Raw genomic sequence first — 23,205 nt, 5'->3', positions numbered from 1 at the left:
ATTTATTCGTTTTGTCTAATTTTCATCCGAAGGATAACCAATCTTTCACAGGTCGTTGAACGATCGTTGATAATCCCGATTCGGTAAAGCGAAGAGACAGCGTATCGAAATAACGTTCCAATGAAACGGTATTCCTGGAGAGAAACTGAAGAGACGTGTTGCGAAATACGATCGCTCGTAATAATGTATTGTAACAACGCGGTGACCAACGTGAAACGCAATTTTAACGCTATTCAAATACACGTTACTTTCTAAATCAGTCCGCGTGCCAATCTACTCGAATTCAATACTCATTTGCGTTACACATTGTGCTCGGTCCGTGCTGTTTCTTGTCACGTTTCGTTCTAGCTTGAACCGTACGAGGAAACAAAGCTCCGCGGAGACACGAGTCGAAGAATTCGTGACGCCTTACGATCTGCTGACGATGAAATATGTGATTCGTTTTTAAGAAAATTTCTTAGTAGCCTGAATTCGGACGGATCGTCTAAAATCTACCGTCTCGACTCTCGAGCACTCTTCGTGTCAATTTGACCCAAAATTGATACTTGTCATGAAATAACTTTTTGTGAAAATATTCGATTCACACGAAATTTACCGACTTGTATCAGCACTACTCGAAAAATGGTTCCAGGCAAGGAAAAATTCATTTAACGTTGTTTTGTATAAGACATCTACGTTTGTTGCGAATGAACAAAGATTTCATTTGTTTCTTAAAAGAATGGATATATTATTTATTTCTTAGGAAATTTATAATATTGTAGCTAGTTATAATTCAAGCGTAAACCGGATATTCGAGAGTAGATCGAAACTATACTAGTAGCACTGAAAACTGCCCAAATCTAAATACAAGACACATTCTATGCGTGATTTACACTGATGAATGTAATGCACGATAATAAAAAAACTTTCTGTCTTAGTTGGGATAGAAATCACAAGTTGGTACACATTATAATTCTACTAAAGGTCCTGTGGAAACATTGGATCAATTGGTAGAAACATGGATAGATACGTACACTTGCCATCATCGCACAAATCGTTGGCCAATGACCTAGTTATGTCATATGCTCGATGTATCGACTCGTCAGGCATATATTTCAAGGACGGAGATAAATCTGAATTAGAGTAATGCAAAATTATGTTATACGAGCGACGGTTATTTCTAAACAAATTAAGTCAAGATTTGATAAACTTTGCACTCGCAGAAAGATCGTGTTACCGAAAAATCAATTTTCGTTGAAAATATTTCAAAGTATATTCACGAAAGTATTTTCTCGGAGGAAATTGGCATTATTATCCGACCATGTAACTTTACAATGGCCCGTATAAGAGAGATCTAACATTGTTTAATATTATTGCATTTTATAGAATGCGAGTTCGTTCCTCGTTATCTGATGATCAACTTGCTCAACATATACCACTTTTACGTAAAACGGTTCAAAACGTTTTCCCTGCTTCTCGGAGAAAAACTGACATTATTATCTCAAGATGTAACATTACAATGGCCCATACAAAAGAGGTGTAACATTTTTCGCTATTTCGCTATTACTGCATTTTACGGACGTCTACTTGCTCTCTGGTTATCCGGTGATCGATTCACTCGTGTTAGACCTCTCCCGCGTTAATCGGTTCAATTGGAGACAAGTTTCTTTTTTTTATTTACGCTATGAACCCAGTACAGGGTTATTAGCAGCATGCACATTGGTGTGCATACTAACAGAACAAAAAAAGACTGGTATACATGAGTTAATACATAAATAGATGCTTATAACTAGTGATTGTACAGAATACTTACAATTAAATACTTATAACTAGTGGCGGTATATAATACTTACAACTAGATACTTATAACTTGTAGCGGTATATAGTGCATATAACTAGTGTCTGTATTATATAAGTTCATAATTTTTGGATCAGTACCGAGCAGTCCTCGTTTAGACTACGGTCTTTAAGAAATTTGTGAATGCACACTAAGGGAGCAATGTACGCTTTACTCAGAAAGAAGTCGATTGTGTAGGGCGGTAGGTAGCCCATGTTACATAGTCGATTTACTAGTATATTCCTGTTATTGTTAAGGATGGGGCACTGCCATATCACATGGTTGGGATCCTGCACTGGCCATCCACACTGGCACTTTGTGTCCGGAGCGAGATTAATCTTGAACAGAGATGCGGCTAACTGCAAAAGAAGACAAGTTACGACTCGTTGAAAGAAAAAAACCCTTCCCGCTTTACGCGCGAGTAACAAAGACACACGGACAGATCCGATCGAGTTCCCTCAACCTAGACCTGACCTAACATTTTTCCTAATGTATGCGCATTCCGTTGCCTCGAGTACCATCCACCGCGGTCACAATACGTCGTCCAATTTACCAAACACGAACGAGCCGTAGAACCGAACGGCTTCTGTCTCCCATCGGATAACCATCTATCGTCCCTATTGCTACAACGTTTCTTTTTCGTTCGAGAGGCGGGAGAGATGGGAAGAACCCGGACAGGATTACGGCATCCACCGAAACCCAGGATCCGCGTTGCGGATGGACAATGGTCCTGCCTTAATTAAGGCTCGATTGGCTAATTAGCCGGTTCGAAAAGCGAGCGGTGGCGGTTGCTGGTGCTACTCGACTCGACTCGGTTGAACCGTGTCGGGTTATCCCACGGTGTGAAGTAATCAGCTTTCTCCGGCTCTGGAAGACGCGTTCCTCTCATACGCGCGACGGCCCCGAAATCGCACCGTGCCTAACCAGAACAATGGTAAGTAAAGCGCGGGCTTTCCACACGCTTGATGTTCCTATGTGAACTGGAGTACGCGAACGTGGAGCGAGCGAGAGAGAGAGAGAGAGAGAGAAAGAGAGTGAGAGTGAGAGAGAGAGAAGGTGACAGAGCGATACCCAGGACTATCCTCTCCGATCCACGAGGATCCTCCTCCAGCCTAGATCGGTCTCTATCCGACGGCGAATCCGTGCCCGACAGGAAATGAATCTTTGTAGGCGTAGACGAGCTCTCTATATATAAGCCAGGTATGCGGCAAAACGTCACCATAATTCAGCAATTCGTACAACGGTGCTGGGGGTATTCTGAGTTGTTTCTCGAGTATGGATAGGATAGTGCGACAGGTAAACGTCAGGACTCTTTCGTCAAGTGTCCGCGAAAAGCTCAGCTATTCGGTGTCGGTGCTTCCTCTACGCTTTCACGACACCTGCACGTGCCGGTTACGCCGTTGTTGGTTTGTGAGCAGTGATCGCGATGGAACATCTTCTTTTTCGAGTTGATACCTGTTGCTGGGACACTTGGTCGGCGGGATGCTCGAACGATCCATCATTTAGACAGCTCTCGTGGTCGTGGTCGAGCTACAGCTTTCGACGTAGAAGGGGCTACGTCCTACGGACTGTAAGGGGTAGATTTTTGGACATTTTTTATTTTGCAGATCGAGGTATGTTCACGAAACGTTTATCCAGGATGGAACGGAGAAAGGGTAACATTTACGGTAGACAGTGCACGCCGAGCTGAGTAGAGAAGTCCACGATAAACGTGGATCGAAGAATCAATATTTCCAAGGTTGCGAACAATTTTTTCGTTTCCGTTTAAGAGAGTCACTTGTTACTTCGGGAACTATGGAAACAATGAACTGTCCGTTTTTGTAGTTAACACGCGTATCGTGACACAGGATTAGATTGTCACGTCGGAAGAGAAAAAAAAAGATTTATTGTTTTCATACGGTACGATAGATTCTAAAGGGAACGAATCACTTGTTCACAAGTTTGTAAATATTAGTTTCTCGACCTATGTTTATTAGGAACTTTTTTTCTACATAACTATCTATCCTAAAAATTACGAGCACTTTTTTCTTTTCACCTTGTATATTACCTGGAAGTGCATACGTTGAATTACGAGTCTATTAAATTTGATTAAAATATTTCGATTTGCGTAGACGTTACGGTCGATTGACCGCGCGATTACGCGGAGCCACTCTGTCTGGACTGAGGAGAAGGTATGCAATCATCGAATCATTTGAAACCAGAAAACAAGCACGTTTCATAATTTGTAATAGCGTCGTTACAGTTGAGCGTATATTACAAGGTGTAGGGTAAAGAATCTAATAAAAATAAACATTAAATACAATCTAATGAAAGGAAAACATTAAAATTAGCGACACCAATGTAGATTATTAAAACTTCCTTATTTTCTGATCTCGGATTATTCAACGATTGGATACTTTTGCAAGAATCGAAACTTTTTTAATAAAGTATAGCGAATTCGTCGTTCGATGTGCATACGTACTATTAGATAATGGATAAAAGTTTCATAAAATTACATACTCGTTTAAAAAAAAAAAATGTCCAAGACCTTATCTTTCAGCCTGTCGTTGTGGCGTAACCCCTTATGTTGAGTGACCTTGTCCAGGAAATAGTGGTAGTCCTTGCAACTTCGTACAAGAGCTTTAGGCACATGGTGAATCACTGGGATACTCGATTATCCTTTGCCATTGAAGGTGCTAAAAATTGCTGAAGACAGATATTGAATGATTTCTAAAGGGTAATTAAAGTCATCGACACTTTTTAAAATGGATCCAATGGTATATTCTTAACGATATTTCTATTATTATACGTTATTCATTTTTTTTTTTTTAACGTACGTAGATAAAGATACACGGTTCTATTTAAAACAATTGATTTCTCAAATTTTCTCCTTTGATTCGACTGTTGTTTCGATCACATACTATCTCTAATGGCAAAGTAGATGATTAATTAATCCTGAACAGGCTGAGTCACGCAGTTTGATAGAATCACCTCTTTCTTATGGCTGACAATCGAAGAAAGTAGTCGAACCGTTCCGTAATGTTTAACTTCCTATGACCCGGAAACGTTACTTTTTTTCTAAATGTAACGATGTCTCTGTGAAATGCGATTGAATTATTTTTTTGCGGTAAAAATAACGCAATAAGAAGTTAAACGTTATCAAACGATTCAATTTCTTCCTCTGTCACTTTCTTCTATTACGAACCGTAAAAGAGACGTAATCGGATTAAATTACGCGACTCACGCTGTACGTACTTTGATATATCGAAGCAATTACGGATACGGTTCAATAATATTATTGCGCAACATTGATAAATGCATTTGGCGAAGAATATTTAAACGATTAATTGGAACCTTTTCCTGGACAATTATTCAATTAACGAATTGGCAAATTGCACGTAAAACTAACAACACCTGGCACAAAGGCTCTTATTTCCTAACGGTTTGTAAATTATCGAAGAATATCCATTACCGTGGAATTTCTACTCCATTACCATTGAATTCTTTTTGTTCATTGAAATCTGAAATTGTTTATCGTAATTGCTATTGGCGTACAAGCGCATCTCCCGTGGTAATCTTCCAGACCCAACGATATCCTCTTGGGCACTAATGATTCCCTTCTGGATAAAGTGCATTACAATCTTTCTCGGTTTTTACTCATTATCAACGGCCATTTACTTTCACGCGGTCTTCTGTGTTTCAACGTTTTTACGTCCTTAACGCTCGAAAATGGCAAAGGCCGCGTGGTAAAATTAGAATTTTCCGTGTTTCAAGTTAATCACCATGCAGAGCTAATATTTCTTATTTATATTGTATCACGGTTGATGTATCATTAAGTGTAATTAACTACCTGAGATACGAAGTGGAAAGTTACACACGGAATGATATAATAGCTCAAATCTCGGGATTTCTTTTGAATAGTAAGCGCAAACTTTGCGTCTTTTTCGAGAATACATTTTTGAAACTCATAGCATGTATAAGAATATGTATATTATATATATATATAAAAATTAGAGATATATAAAACTTAGAGACTGTTCTCATAATTTTCTTCGATTCTTTGGACATCGTTGCTCTTCGTCGAGCGTCTCCGATTCTTTTGTTCATTTCTTCTTTGTTTATCGATATTTCTTTCTACTTTTTCTCATTTCGTAACAATTCGATCCCCATCTGCGATGGGATGATTTTTCAATTGAATTTCGGCAAACGAAGCGCGAGTTTCTATAAAGTATTACAAAACTCGTTAAGTTGTTACATTCTTGTCGATATTTGAATTTACCGTTTCATCTTTATTTATTGATATTCGTTTGCGCTGATTTATAGTATAAAACTTCACGCGAAATTCTCACGATCTCATGCGAGTTTCAACTCGGATATAGCGCACTACTGGTAATTAAAAATATTTTAGAACTTGAATGAAACTAATCACATCAAAACTTCAAAAATGCTAAATACGATTTTTCTGAGTGTGACGATTAAGAAATTGTGAATTAATTTAATCAACCCTTGTAAAGCCCATACGCGATCGAGATTTGTTCGTAGGTTCGTAGACTCGAGAAAGACAGTTTACCAAATTCGTGAATAAACTTTTAATAATCAGGTTCGTCTAAAGTATTATCTAAGTACTACAAATCCCGGATAAATAGTGCCCTAGAGCCCTTATCTGTGTAACCACAAATACGAATGCTGTATGTATTCACTGTCCTTGTTCATAGAACTGGATTACGCTTAGTTCAAGACATCGAGTAATGGGGAAACGGTGGGGATAGGTCGTTCAAATTTAAGTGAGACAATTCTATCAAAATTTGAGCCAGTAATACTGTATTACGAAGATGCAATGGGCCGAAACGTACCAGGGTTAAGACGACTCTGCCAACCAACTGCTGGTATGGGACACTTTAAGGTTCGGCTCACTCGTGATACCACATTCCCCTTCACCCGGGATTGATCCATCTTTCTCCGTACAATATCTTCCGATTGCTCCATTTGCAGTCTCGAGTGAGAAATGGCGAGTCCCAAATGTTCCAGACTTCAGTGAATTTCGAAGAAATGTACCAGAGTACTGTCTTCTGAGCAGAATTGGACATTATTCGAATAAAGTCCAATAACATTTCAAATAAATATTTCGGATGAACTTTTACTCAAACAACGTTTCGAATCAATTATTTAATACAATTTTATTTGAATAATATTTCGAAAGTAAATTTTCGTTTTCCAAGTAAAATACGCCCAATTCTACTTCTAAGGTCTTTTTCATCATTTGCTTAACCGCAGACGTTGCGAATCCCGTTTACAATCCTCGAGTGCGTCGACAGCGGTTAATATTGCTCCAGAAGCGGTCACGGAATGGGAGAAAATTGTCCGTGCCTCCCTTACGGCTGTAAAACAAACACGATTGTATGCACTCGGTGTCCTCGAACGTTTCAAGTATATTCTCTCGAGCTCCCAGGCCCAGTTTCGTTACCAGTCGCGGTTCGTTCGTTGGCACACGGTGTACAGTTAGGCCGTTGCATTTCATTATGTAAGTACACTTGCTCGCGTGTAATCATCTCCGTTAATGTACTACAAGGGACGCGCGGTTTACACGCGAGAATATAAATAACAACATAAGCATTTCGCAACCTGTCACGCGCAACTATTCCAACCGTTCCTGTTGAATGACATAAAAGAGACTTTGGTCTTTGTTGCAACGTTGCGTGTTCGGAGGTGAGCGATCGGTTCGTGATTTTCTGGGTGTTTCTATAATTTTCGTTTTCCGTGTCGATGGTTCTCCTTAACCCTGGCGTCGTTCATGGTTTTTTTCATCGAGTCTTTGCGATATATTGTTTTCCTGTAATCGAAACTAGTATCATAAATACGACTGTATGCTTCTGTATCTCCTGTATTTTGGTTCTTTCGTAGTATTGTAAATTATATTTTGCTAATTTTATATTTTAATCGTGGCATTTTCAAACCGAAGACTTTGAAAGTATAGTCGAACGAAAGAACAGTTTAGAGTTGACGATATTTCATCGAAACGAAACTTTGTTCGAAACGAAGACTACGCTCGAAGTTTGCTTAAAATTAAAATACTATTTAAACTTAATAAGAAAATTCAGTTAATATTCATTCGGAGTTGGGAACACACTGCCTTACATGTACATCAGAATTAATTTTCTTACAATGAATATCTAATAACACCGCTCACGGACTGAATATGCTAAGAATAATCGGCTCTCATAATTAGCGGCCTAAAAAGACTTTTCAACGCTTTGAACGTATCTCGTGTTACACAGGTAAACAATGGTACCTTAGCCGTATAAATTATTGTCAATCTTAATTTCTTAATTTCTTAATTTTAAATTTGCTTTCCCTCGAACTAACGTTTCTACTTTCTACGATATAATTGTGTATTACTTTTTGTTATACAATGTTCGTTAATCGAAAGATACTATCTACTTCGAACAGTTATTTTTTAAATATTTCTTTACAAATACTTATACAACACGTAATACCGCAAACAGTATGTATTAAATAGGTTATACACTCGCTTGTAAGAAGTCAGCGTTACTATCGTGCGTATCCTCTTAGATGGAAGATTTTTCCTTCGTCAATATTAAAAAAAAAAGAAACAGATCGATTGTAAGAAAGAATTTTTCGCATCAAGACAGACTCAATAGAGGAGGATTCGATTCGCTTTCTTGTCGATGGAATTTCCAATTTCAGGGTTAGATGTGTACAATTACTCCGAGCAAAGAATGGTCGTAAAAATTGATTGAGTTGTGATTGAGTCATATTCCATATTAACGCCTAGAAACGGGAAGGTGCAATTTCGTTGGAATGCGTTGCCGTATAGCATTATATCAACTGGACAACGTGCGTAATAAATTCTTCGAAGTAATTATGACTAACTATCTCTAAAATTGTTTACATTTCCGTAGCATCACTACAAGCTCTCTTTTTCAAGTTCGTCAACACCGTTAAACAGAAGTTTGGTCCAGTATTCGTTTACTCCCAAAGAGAAAGAAATCTTCTACTCGAACGACAGATGTCGAATAAAAATAACTGTACGGACACATTCATTCGCTCGAATGGATTTTTCAAACGGAGTTTTCGAATTCTAACAAAAAGTTTATTTTGCTCGAAATTTACATACGAGTAAGAATTTTTGCTCGTATCTGGTCCCGAGTGGCTTATTCGTGAATGAAAGTTTCCTATTCTTATCCGTGGTTTCGAATCGTGTGTCAAAACTTCGCAACCTTGCATACAATGGATGGAAGCGTGGGCGACGGTCCTTGATACGTGCACTTCAAAAATTTGCCCCTCGAAAGAAGGATCGGACGAGATCACGCGACGAGATCGTTTTGTCGTTCAGCGGAGCCGAACGATTCGTTTCGCGTTAAACTCGCGGCGATTTCGAACGTGACGGTGATGCAACGTTCGGCAACGTTCTCACGAAGCGGACAGAAACGGTAGGAAAACACGGGCTCGCGACTCTAATTTCTCGCCTACGCAACGCGAGCTGGTTGATCATCTTGCGCTCGAGAGCAACGCATCGAGCGTGGACGCCTGGGAATCCATCTGATACGTTTACGCTTGTATCCTGGATCGGTGTGTTTTACCGTAACAACGTTTCGAGAGCATCCTATCGTTGTAACGACAGGAGTCGATAATAAATCGACTCGATGAATTTCACATCCTTCCGATAATACTGGTCCGCAAAATTTCGCGTCAGAAAGAATTCGTGTAAAATGTTGCGCGTGAAACACAATGTGCACATTGTGTGTAAAAAGGTCTAGTTTGCTAGAATAGTTGGCAGAAAAATCATAAGATCGACATTGTCCAGTGGCTCGAAGTGGAATTAGACGAAAACTATGCCCGATAGGAAAAAACACTCTGAATTTGGATTCAGTGCGAAACGATTCATAAAAGTCGATGTATAGTAAATATTCTCCAAGAAAAATGGTTTTTACCAGTATTATCGGTCTAGAGTTATCAAGTTTCGGACAATGGGAAGTAGAACAAATTCTTCGAAACTAAAGTAACGTCGAAGTATACTCGTTTTATTTTATGGACACTAAGGTAAATATAACACCCAGTTGATCCCACAGCTTCAAGTATCGGCCTGTTCCTCGATAAGAAATTCCTCCTATTGCTATTGAACGCTATATTTGTCCAACAAAGAAGCACCAAGTTTAATAAAAGTATTAGAAAACACGCTGCATGTCGTTGTTACATTGCTTTCGAGCGTTTCGATAATAAATATACAAAGAGTACTTAATTTCCAGTTATCGCTCGCGTTGGTGGTGAGCATGGGAATCGTGTACTGTGAGCCTCCGTTGAGCACTCAGTACGGTGTACCAGGAAACTATGCTGGGAACAACAATCAGGGGTCGTATCCTAGCAACAATAATCAAGGGTCGTATCCTGGCAGCAACAATCATGGCTCGACGGGCGGAGGGAACAACTTCGGTAATCACCATTATGACAATGGAAACGACAATGATTACGTCGATCAGGTCAGTGATCTCGAATAAATAACTCGTTCGTATCGGAATCTCACTGGTCACAACCCCGTGGATTGGAGACAGACTTTGCAAATTCCTCAAACTGGAGAATCAATCATTCGAATACATAATGGCGCCATCTAGAATAAATAACTCGTTCGAAACGGAATCCCATAGCTACGACACCGAAGAATGGAGAGAGACTTTATAAATTCTTCAAACCAAAGGATCAATCATTCAAATACATAATGGCGCCATTATGTATTTGTTGGCCATCATTTACGAATATATCTTCCGAGTCTCTAACGATTGCCCATTATAAACTAGAATACCGCTTAATTGCCGTTTCTTTGGCCATTTGCCGGCCACGAACTGTTGCAATGGAAACGAGTTGCTCCTGTAACGATGAATACACGTATTACTCGTAAGTAAACTCGTTTTAGGATTAACGGCCACCACGGAAACAGAAGAAGCGACCGATAAGGACTACGCGACTGTGAACGTTTCCCCGCACGACGACTACTCTTCGTTGAACGTTGTTATCTGGATGAAAGTTTCGGAATCGTCCGTTAATGTTAAATATTTTTATTTATTCGAACGAGAGTCGCACGGTATCGTGGAGGGACATACGGTACGGTAATAACATTATCGCTATCTTGCTCTTTTATCAAGACACGTAGTCCACGTAACTCGAAAGAGTATCAAACGCCGAGTAAAGACGCACTGTGGTACACGGGGCCAAAAGTCAATGGTTACCGAGAGTATTCTTACAATAATGTCTAATGCAAATGATGCTTTTTTTAGGCAATAATGGCAATTGAAGACACGTGAGAACGTATTATTACCGTATGGAATGCTGTTACTGCAGAGACACGTCAACGTGCGCCGCTCGTACCGGATTGACCGATTATGCATTTGCATCGGGCTTAACGGACAGCATTTCCAGAGTTGTTTATATTAAAAATTATTTAGTTTCATTTTCTTAGAAAATATTCGATTTAAGTACTCTCTAATAATTTTCTTACGAGTGTCTTCTGTCAAATTGTACAGCAAAATGTTGGATGTTCCGTACAAATGATCTTCGTATTTCGTTAAAAAAGCAAGATAACGACAAACTGATCACCGTACCGTGGATAGAGTTCTCGATATTGTGCAATATTCGTTTCAAACATTTTTCTCAGAACAAACGATTTACAAGTAATTTAAGGTGGTCAACTTGGACGATTTGTTCTGTGACAATATCTAATAGTATCGAACGGTTGTTAACAAGTGATAAGGATGACAAGGAAGAATCGTACAACTTTGTTACCTCGTTCTACGGTGCATTTTTCAACATAGGTAACAGGAGAAAAAGAAACAGCTGGTATAACTTTGAAAAATATAATAAGGATCGATCGAAGGGATATGCAAAGTAGTATCTTGTTCTCAGCGTCGATTCATTCGACAGGTGTTACATTTTTTCGATTGTTCATCATGGTGTTTCGTAATAAATATGCGAGAGAATAAATCTGGGCCAACGCTAATTGTACAAGCAACATTGAACTTTGTAATCTTGTTGCGTAAATCTAGAGCAGTTCTATTGGCTTCGATTCTGCCCCGCACTTTTAAGGTCACAGGATCTCGTTTCTTTGACCAGATCTCCCTCGCTCGTGGTTCAAGGGCACGTACGCTCGCTAAAGCACGTGAAACGTAGAGCATCATTGCAATTTTATAAAATCAAAACTATTTAATACATTAACTCGAAACTTTCTGCTTTCGTTCGAGCGTACCTTGCCAAATTATCTAAAGTCACATAACGGTGACACTGTCGCGATAAATCGAATCGAAAGAGCAAATCGAATCGTTAATCCGTACGAGTACGGTTAGAAATAACGAAAGTTATTCGTTATTTACATTGTAATCTAATCAATTATTCATACGATATTTTTGTAAAAATCGTTCGACTCGAAGCTTAAAAAAGTAACTTTATTCAAAGGCATCACGTTTCTTGTAGTTTCCGTCGCAAAGTGACATTTACGTCACCCTTGAAAATGTAAAAAGCAAACGATTGTCCCGTACAGCGAGAAATATCTCTTAACGGATACATTAACACAAAACGGATCCCGTATGGAGAGAATACTAGTTAGCGCGATACGAAATTATTTTGATCGTTTCGTGTGTCATCACAGATTATTTCAAATTCTCTGTTAGTGAGCATCGAGATGATTATTTTCCTCTCTTATATCGAGAGGATATAATGATAGGAAAAAATAATGCGAAAATCAACGGGAAAGTTTCCGTGTTGGCTTGTAACGTTGTGATTACCAGTTCCTTTGATTTCACCGAAGGAAAGTGATGTCGGTGTACCGGCGGTTATTTTTCATTTGAAAAATAATCAGAAGCGATCGAAGTCACTTTACACGAAGAAACTGCTGCACAACTCTTTCAACTCTTTCAACCGTTCGTTAGCGTTCTCGAAGACGGTTCCGACCGGACGCTTTCATAATTGTCGTTCGCAACCGGGGCGCTTGAAAAGAAACAAAACAGGGTTGTGTATCGTTTAAACGGGAACATTTCGCAGAGCCCGCGACTTAACCGCTCGTTTCGTACTATTATTAAGCAAATTTATGTGCCTCGAGCACCCCACAACTCGGTTGCAACACGCAAACGCCACTCCTTCGGCGTTACGGCTGTGATGAAACGTTAACGTGCACATCTACTATGTTAGAGGAGCACGTTGGGGAATCGGAGGAGCATCATCGTTGAATCTTTCCACTCGCCTTTCCCAAATAAATCCGTCCAGAAGAATTTGCTATTAGAAAGGATCGCATTTTGCCTTGCCCGTAATCTCTAATCTCTCGCTACTGCTAATAATCCACGGTTTCGAAACGGGGAGAGAACAACTAACGGAAAAAAACCGTTTCCCTTCCATTGATGAAGACACAAGACGCCGTTGGTATTCTATAGTAGTTTTCTAGGACAAAATTTCTAACGATCGCGGTTCACTTGGCGATAGTTAGCAATAGTATTTCATGGTTTGCCGAAGCTCGAGCGCCGTAAGCGACGGACGCGTTCAACCGGGCACTTTTCAAACGAGAGATTGATGATTTAGGAAGACGAGAGGGAAGAGATGGAATACTGTTGCAGTTGCAACGCAACGCGGGGAACTGAACGGGGTGAGCCCGATTTTCTAGGCGGCTGTAGGATCTAGGAACACGTGGCCAGGGAGTCGCGTTTCGCGCGTGCGATCCCGCGAACGCGTCCGTCACGTATGAAATCAGGAATGTTGGCCGTCGTAACTTTCCGCGGTTCGTAATAGAGGCGCGAGATGCGCCCGTCTGCCCGCCGTGAGTGCGGAACAAATGCGGTCACACAAGGCGAATATTCTGCGCTAGAAGCGAACGTTTCGCTCTGCGCCCGGTTAAGGAGCCATTCTGATTTCTCGTCTAAAAAAAAAAAACAAATATGTTTCTTCTTACTTTTTCGTAAAGTCGAAAGTATGCCCCAAAATCGTTCGTAAGTTCCAAGTACGATTGCAATTTGATTTAAAAGGCTTTAAATTTTGTATCGAGTACTGTTCCCGAACCGAGATAATGGTAATTATTTAGAAAGTGGACGACTTTACCAATTTCGATGATTTTGAAATACGTTGTGGTAATCGACATTTCGGGCAACTTTCTCACATTGAATTTCGAACCTCGAGTAAATGCTCATATGTAAGTTTGATCAGGTATAATTACAATTTCATTTGAAGTTCTCCATTTTAGTCGAGTATTGTTCCCGTAGCGAGATAATTTTCATTTTTGAAACTGCTTGAAGTAAAGTTTTGTACAATACTTATAGCTTGGCTTGTTCTCTTTTAAAAAATTCTTGAAAATTGTGTAATTTTTAACGTTTCAAATTAGAATGCCCTCTTAAGGAAACGGAGGCGAGTTACACCTTGATGAGACACTTCCCACAAAACAATCACTGGTCCTCCGGTAGACCATACTTGTGGTTAGAGTTGGAGAATATGGACTGCAAAGCCTCTCATAGAAATTTGAATAACCTGGAGAACGCCCTGATAACAGCAGCTTCTGAAGTAACAGTAGAGACCTTGCATACCACGATAGCCAATTGGCCGCGCCTATTGCGAGCCTGCATCACTGCGAAAGATGGCCATTTCGAATAACGTCACTATTTTTCTTGCCCTATTGACTGTGAAAATAACTTCTTTAAAAATGATAATCGTTCTTCTCTTTCAACGATAGTCCGATACGTATTAATTGAAATCTCCCGTATTTTGACTGTAAACATTGACTTTCTCCACGAGCTCCTTGTACCTACTCCGATTACACAAGAGATTACGCGAGAAACCGAAACATGGAACAAGACTTACAAAAGATATCGATTTCGAAATCCAACAAGATCAATCCTCTGGGAAACGAAACTGATACAAAATATTACGATCCGTGTCTCCGAGACTAGAGAACGATAAAAACAACATTGCACAACGCGAGAAGAGTTACACATCGTTCCAAGTTCTAATTATCGAAAATCGAGACGAATTTAAATATATCCAATTTCGAGAAGAAGCTGACTTCTAATTTTCAATTATCAGAACTTTTGAGAAGTCTGTGTTTCCGATCTCGAGGGTTTCGAAAACCTCTAAATTCGAAAGCTTGAATTTCCAATTCTCTGGCCTCGAAAAATCCAATCTCGAGGACTTGAATACGTTTGAAATTTCCAATCTCGAGGACCAAAAGAGAATCGAAACTTTCGATTTCGAGAAGTCTGCGTTTTCAATCTCGAAGCTGGAACGCAGTTCGGACATCGATTTCACTGAACCGGATTTTTCTCTTGGGTGTCGACACCGATGCTGTTTGGAAGGAAGAGAGTACGAGTCAGTTCGGCGATAGAAGACGAGCAAGAAAAGAAAAGAAGCAGAAACGCCTGTCCGTGACACGCATCCAAGATCAGGAAACCGCGTGGGCACCGGAATCTCGTCTCCGCCGCAAAATGCTACACATTCGTCGCGACGGAGTGTGGCGCAAATGTGGTATGACGTAACAATATTAATAGGGTGAACCGCGACCGCAGGCGTAATCCACGGTAAATCGTTACTGCCGATTAGCTAATCGTCTTGAGAATCTAAACGGGCCGGTTATGTGCGTTCGCGCGGATCTGGCCTCGGGGCCGAGTAGCCTGGCGCGAGACAGATTAAATCACCATCTTTGGCTCATCTGCTCCACTTAGTCGCGGAAGAAAGCCGCGACCACGTAACGCGTACACCGGGAGCCGATATTTCGTCAATTTTTTGTCCCCCTCATGTTATCTTATGGAAACAACCAGACGATCCGTGCAAAGAAGCTCCATTCCGTTGAGTAACGATGCTCCAGCCTCGTGATCGATGATGTGAAGGGAAAAGATGCACTCGTACTGCCAGAATAAATAGTCGGGCTCATAAATGCGGCTTAAATTGATTAAAGAAAGCGTCGATGGAACGCAAACGGTTCAGTTGAATCGGACTTGGTGTGAATCGATCGAGGGTAGTTAAGACCGGATAATTTTAGACACGAAGATTTCTTTTCCTCCTTTGATCGCGTGGATTTGAATAATTCTAGAGTTATGACGAGTGTAGGCACGAAACGGTCCGGGAAGATCAGACGTAGATCATTTTGTGGGGACGAATCGAGACCACGAACCCGAACAATGCGAGTGAATCGGATTTAATCGTTTTCGGACAATTGTATTTCGAGAATTCTATTAAAGTTACGCGAATTGGAGAAATTCGTGTGGCTATTCCACCGACTGTGGTGAGTTATAGTTTGGCAGAATGCGGTGTTCAATCTGAAAGTGAAACAAAGTTCTACGGACAGAGTTTGAAATCAGTCAACACTCTCTTGCAGACTCCCTTCGTAGCGATCATTCCGCTTCTACCGGTGGAACAGTCTCGGTAACAAACCATTGTACTCGTGAAATTGTAACGCGGATCTTGCGGCAAGTACGCACTATCCTGCTCTATCGATCTCAAAAATTACCTGAAAGGTGAAGACGAAAGTGGTGATGAAACCGTTAGACTCGTTATCTAGGTCAGCGCGCTGCAAAGCGAAGGAAATCATCCTGATGATAATGATATACTGTGATTTTTCCTAGGATTGGATGTGTTTCTCTATTAGAGGAAAAGAGAAGAGTATCACATATTACCTTGTACAATGTTTCAAAGGAAACTGTTTGTCCTTCCATTCCACGGAACAATTTCAGCCACTCTAATAGCGTCTTCGTGTACCGATACAGTGTGGAACATCGCACGCGCTCGTATCACAATGGCTCAATAACGAAATCATGGATTTGGATTACGAAAACACTGGAGTGGCAATCCGAGAGGTCACTTTAATAGAGTGCTCGACAAACACGGTCGTTGATCGACACCCTAACATGCAAATTAGAATCGTGCGTATGCACAAGATACAATAGAAATTGCAGGATATTAACGTGCTATTGTTCTGGACTATTGATTGTAACGACCAAAGCATACATCGATGAAGAAAGTTACTCGAAATTAAATCAAAATCTGCCCGAGAGAATGGAAACGAAGTTCTCCCTTTCGGATTTAATCGCTTTCAGCGAGAACGAACTTACTTTTCGGTAGTATTTCAAGAATTAAGGGGACTTAATTCATATTCTTAAAAAATTCGAGTCTCGAGAGCATCGTTCCGGAGAGATTGTAGCGAAATTTTTTAAATTAGCAATATCGTAGAACGTTGAACCAAACGATGCATACCCATTGAAGCAGCAACTTTCTTTTCTTTCGTCGTGCTTTGTATCAAGAAAAGCGACTACGAACAATTGTTTCGAAGAAATAATATGTGTTTCGTTAAACCACGTTACGCGAGGTACATGTCGATTAATTTTCATTCCGATCCAATTATCCTTTAAAGAAAAAGAACTTTATCTTTTTTACTCCAAGTAAAAACTCCTTAATTTTTTATTCCGAAATACCAAACAGCCTCCTTAGTAAACGAATTCGTAGACTCTGTGAAATTTTCGTTAATACTTCTTCTAGAGATAATGGTCCACACTGTCACTTTTAAACGACACTGGAGAAATTTGTGTATCGTAACGAAACCAGAATGAACGTATTGTTTCAGCCGATGTCGTACGAGTTCGGGTACGCCGTGAAGGACCAGGCAACCGGAAACGATTTTGGTAGACGAGAGACCAGCGACGGTGAAACCGTACGAGGGGAATACAGAGTACAACTACCCGATGGTAGGACGCAAATAGTAACTTATACCGCTGATTGGAGGACAGGTTTTCACGCGGACGTGAGGTACGAAGGCACGGCGAACTACCCCGATCAGTACAATACGCAGAACAATGGCTACAACAATAATAACAACAACAACAACAACAATAACAATAACCAGGGTGGCCAAGGGTATGGTCCATCGGGTAACACCATTGGCGGAGTATTCAATGGAGGTCAGTCGTTCACATTTGATTGAACATTTACAGTACGGGACATATGTATTCGGATATATATTTTGTGTTGTACCAAATTGTTATTTCATTGGCATAGAATTCATTAAATTGCTTATAGAGAAGATATCGATAAATAAATGAAACTATAAATTACTTATAAAGAAGAAATTGATAAATAAATAAAACGGGCGCATTTTACTGAACATTTACAGTGTAGGACAGATATATTCGGATAGAGGCTTTGTGATATTTCAAATTGTTGTTTAATTGGCACAAAATTCATAAAATTACTTATAGAGAAGAGATCGATAAATAAATAAAACGGTCGTAATAAATGTTCAATTTATTGAACATTTACAGTGTAGAACAGATATATTCGGATAGAGGCTTTGTGATATTTCAAATTGTTGTTTAATTGGCACCGAATTTATAAAATTACTTATAGAAAAGAGATCGATAAGTAAATAAATCGGCCCGGTGGGTTTCAATCGAAACAGAGAACAGAATGTAAACGAAGACATTTGTCCGTTACTGTCTAGCTGTTAGTGCAAGATTAATGATCACGTTTTACCAATGCTAATTGTCGCGCGCTTTGTTCTCGAAGGAAACAACGGAGGGTACAATTACCAGGTCCCCAATAGTAACTACAACAACGGCAACAATTACCAGTTCGGCTCCAACTCTCTGGACAACAGTTACAACTTTGGCGCTCGGAACGGTTACAACACGCGGGCCCCGTCGCCAACATACGGGCCAGCTTTCCATTGACTTTAGTATAATTTCAATTACAGTAGGATAAGAAACATCCTGTAAAATTAGCTCTTTTGTAATAAAATAATTTTTTACAGCCTACAGGTGCTTTCTAACTTTCTTATCTGTTCTCTATCGAAGCGGCTGAATTCAAATTTAATATATATTAAATATATGTAAAAAATATATTAAAATTTGTTACAAAATCTTCCTTCAAATTTTATAAATATATCTAAACTTTCACGATGAGTCAAAATGACTGTACGTTGTTGACGAAGCACTCGATATCCAAGGGTCGAATAATTATTTTCCTCGATTCAAATAACACAAAAGTGTTGCGTCGATAAGTATAACGACGAATACGTCTCTGTTAATTTAAAGAAATATGTAGTCGTTACCAACGATTCGTAGAACTTTTAACTATTATTTGTTGTCATTTTGGGAACAATATTATAATTTAATTTACAGTAACGATTGTGTTAAGAACAGTATAAACGTGACAAAAGAGAAACATGCGAAGTTATTGCAAAAAGATTCTTTACTCTAAGAAGAAGTCAGAGAAAAAGATCTTTATCTTAAACTTACACGTATCTTTCATCGAGAAATCGATGCCTTTATTTTAAAATAAATTTCACTATCGTACCAAAGATATCGAATCAACCTTTCCAAATATCTTTATCGAAGTGATACTCGGGGAAGGTGGTCCAGCAGTGGTCTCGGAAGCTGCGGACCCGATCACATTCAGCGGTGAGAAAGAATATTGAACTCCAACGTATAATTAATACCCGTTGAAAGTCGAAACACGGATACGAGACGACAGATTCGATCGATACGAATAACGTTGCGCGTACCAGAAGTTTGTTCATCGCATAAACAATCGTATTTTATCGCGGATAGCTGCCCCGTATATAATTACAGATTTTCTCACAGCAGGTGAAATCGACGATTAACTAGCTCGCGTCGCGTTGATGCACGAAACAGGAAGGACGCTACTCCAGATCAAAAGTGTTGTTTGCGCTCTTCGAAATTTGAATCATGAAGAGCAGATACAACGGAGCTGGCCGAGTTTCGATCGATGTTACTTCGCATTATGTCACCAGGAAGTTCACTCCCGCGGATCATGAGGACGGACGCTTTCTCTGATATTCTAATGACTAAATTATATTCGTTGAATTTCACGAGGCTTGTAGTGTCTACTCGTTAAGATTGTCAAGCGACTGGAATGATTTGCGTGTATGTTAATCACTTGATCTCGATTCTACGTGGTGCAGAGACAGAGACGAATAAAGGTAAACTTATCCATGGTTAATCATTTAAGAGAAAATTGTAACGAAAATGAGTCGCGCGGTTCTAACGACAGATATCGACAAAAATTTTGTATATTTTTATATTTGATTGCTCCACCCTAGCTGGTTTTTCGTCAGAAATTGCTGGAAAGAAACAACGTCGATGTTGGGAGCAAAGATTTATTCTGCATCCTTCGAACGATGGGATTATGTCCATGAGAGCAAAATTGAATATCCGATCAATAAACATTCTGTATATATTTTTTATATATAGCAGATTTATAAATTGATCTCGCTTTTAAAAAAAGTATCGGATAGAAAGAACGAGTAATGCCTTAATTATTCTAGAAAATTAATTTTTGATTATATTTTCTTAAAGTACGAAAAATTTCGAAAGCGTTTCTCTCAAAACGATGTTTTTTAAATTGGCTAAACGATTGACTTGCAGTTTACCATATAAGATTATGTCAATATACAAGATACTGTTTTTTGTTCCGGAATCCTGTGTATTTTTATATTCGATAGACCCTTTAACCCTCGCACCTCTGCGTATTTATTTATTTCTACAAGTCGTGACATGGATAATAATAATAAATACATCAATTATCGTACGACACTTCGTTTCCAAAATTATCTTTACTGTTTACAGACACGTGAGAAGCTCCGCTGTTCGATGTGCGACTTTGAGAAAATGTCCGGTCTTTTCCCACGAACATCGTATAGTAATATTTAAAAATCGTAGAGCAAGATATTACAGAACTTTCTATTAACAGTTTTCGCAACTGAGACACGATGAATGTTTCCAATACAACGAATACGTTTTTTTTCTTGAAAATCCCACCGAATACCATCGAGAAACGGGTCTCTCGAGCCGCGATCGCTTCTCTGTAACACGAACAAGCAACGATCGGTACCCAGTACCAAAGAACCGAGTGTATCGCGTTTGGAGTGGTGGAGCGATGGAACCATTCGAGTGTTAAAAAGATGACGAACGCGAGGAACGAGCAACGACCTAAATATTCCTTTGTTCGATGGTGTTAAAACGGTTCGATGCCGACGAAGAAATGCCGTGTCCGCTCTGTTTCGTCCTTCCAGCGAGGCGGTGACGCCTAAACGAAACGCAAAGGTGAAGGCGGCGACCCGCGCTGCTCCTAGAACAAAAACGTCCCCGTCTTACGATCGTAATTACGAAAACACGAGTATGACGTAATCGAGGATGCGTCTCCTCGGAGTCTGAGCCGCATCGATGTGAAAGATGAGTTACGCGTTTAATCGACGCAACAACTGTTTGAAAGTGCTTTCTGCGAGCATCGCTCTCGTTGCTCCATTTGGAGCTAATTTCCTTGACTTCGTTTAAACTGGCGGAGAACGGTCAGCGAGAGATTCAGGAGATGTTACACTCGCATTCCTCTGATCGGTCGAACGAACGCGGTGAATTGATGACTCGATCGGGTCCTGCCAGATCGTGAAGGATCCACCGGCAACCCACGAGAGAATAATAGGTTCCTGACACACGTCGGTGATTTAGATCCACCGCGGAAAGAATTCACGGTACAGAATGTTAATCGATGACCGAACAAAATAGAAGCTGATCGTTGCGTACAAACGGGAAAAGAGGTCGTATTACTTAGCTGCGAAATTCACGATTCTAGAGTATACCGAGAGAATTAATATTTTGACAGTGACGAATGGGACAATCTAGGTAACAGGCTTTCGCACGGACGATTCGCGTTGTACGTTCAAAAGAATATCGAAGGGAGACAAAGGAAGAGTGTTCAGCGAACGATTTGCGAAATTAACGAAATTTACGAGAATCGTATGTATCAATTGTCCCTCCCGGTGATGACGGTCGAGCAAATTTTCATTTTCGTGGTTAACAATGGAAATCTCTTCGATGAAACGTTCAAGGTTAATAATTTCAGTACGGTTAAAACTTGACACGAAATACAAAATTAGCAGGGAATTGTTAGGATTTGTTGAAAAGTCATACCGCTGTTCTGCCTTGCCACACGAGTTACAGAAGATTCTGTAACAATGATGATACCCGGATGCGCCTATTCGTACGCGCTTTATTGCGAGGGTGAACACGGATGGGATAAGGTTGCGAAAAAGGTTTCGTAGAAGGATGGCGTAACTAGTAATGCGTTCGACCGAACGTATAATATGTAAGTACATTGTATGTACATCTTGGTTCGACGCGAAAGATGTCAGCAGTCACAGAGGGACGCGACCAACGATGGGAAGAAAACTTTACGAAATTGGAGTAAAACTCCGAACGAGCGAAACGTTTCTAGAAATGTTCTGTTTCTGACCCAGTATGGTAGACTCTGGTCCAAAATTTCTGATATTTTTACTATTATTCGTAATATAATATTCGTACAGACTCTTCCAAATTGTACGACACTTTAACATATCAATTTTAACACAATAGCTGTTCGATCGTTACCACTTTATCAAAGAATGTATGTCCACGTGAATATATGGGAAAAGTTAATCGGTAAAGATCGTGTATGTATATACGACACTAATGTTTCTTCAATTTTTAAGAAATGACAATGTAATACGAGCAACACTATGTAGAAATCCAATGAATTTTCGAAAGTATGATTTTTGCCAAAAATATTTTTTGCTATAATTGATCAGAATAAAGGTACTGCGTTCAATGTACAAATTGTGAACAAAATGTAGAGCAGTAATAGTGACAAATTTAGAAAATTGACTTGGCAATCAACGTATCGAGAAACCTCCTTTAAAATAACTACAGTTCGATCTCCAATTAGATATACATCAGATAACGCTTCTTCATGCCCCCCTAATTAATTACATCCGATAATTAATCGGTAAGTAGCAGAGCTGTCTGTATCTCCCAAGTTATACGACACTTTAACACATCTACGTTGAAACAACTGCACTTCAATGTTCAGTTTAAACTTCGTCGGAGTATCCTTATTGAAACTGCTCCTACAGTTTCATCGGTAGTTAATTAACGCGTATCGGAGCTGTCTGTGTATCCTAAATTATAAAACGATTTAACGAACTCCTTTTAATACAATTGCTACGTAAACATTTGTACGCAGTTTCATCGGACGATGTTATCTGTGTCACTCAGATACACCATGGGCCAAAATTTGTGGCACAAATGGGGCCAGAGAGATTCTACGGGTCGAAAGAAATCGAAAACATGGAACAACAAAATTGCATCGGAGGCTTTGTTTTCGAGAAGAATGCATTTGATAATCAATCTACTGTCAAAACAATCACTTATACTACCGACAGTAACTGTCAGTTTCTATCGAATAAACGACATGATGCAATCCACTAGCCAGGAGTATGGGATATGGTTCTTGCATCGGGAGTATTAGACTCATTGTGTTCGTTCGCTTAGAAACGATTTAGTAGAGGTAAATACCGACAGTAAACACTACCTGACATTATATCCTACACA

General features: G+C 39.7%; 1 protein-coding gene across 1 annotated transcript; it reads left to right on the top strand.

Annotated features, from left to right (window-relative positions):
• Nucleotides 1-3,091: 3,091 nt before the first annotated feature.
• On the top strand, nt 3,092-18,492 carry LOC143153259 (uncharacterized). Its single transcript, XM_076324256.1, has 4 exons — nt 3,092-3,112; nt 10,063-10,293; nt 17,391-17,724; nt 18,329-18,492. Exons 1-4 carry the CDS (start codon nt 3,092-3,094, stop codon nt 18,490-18,492), a joined length of 750 nt encoding a protein of 249 aa, XP_076180371.1.
• Nucleotides 18,493-23,205: the final 4,713 nt, after the last annotated feature.

The sequence above is a fragment of the Ptiloglossa arizonensis genome, chromosome 12 (genome assembly GCF_051014685.1).
Source record: "Ptiloglossa arizonensis isolate GNS036 chromosome 12, iyPtiAriz1_principal, whole genome shotgun sequence".
NCBI classification, from domain to species: domain Eukaryota; kingdom Metazoa; phylum Arthropoda; class Insecta; order Hymenoptera; family Colletidae; genus Ptiloglossa; species Ptiloglossa arizonensis.
The sequence above is the reverse complement of the archived record's forward strand: the minus strand, read 5'-3'. Positions and strand labels throughout refer to the sequence as shown.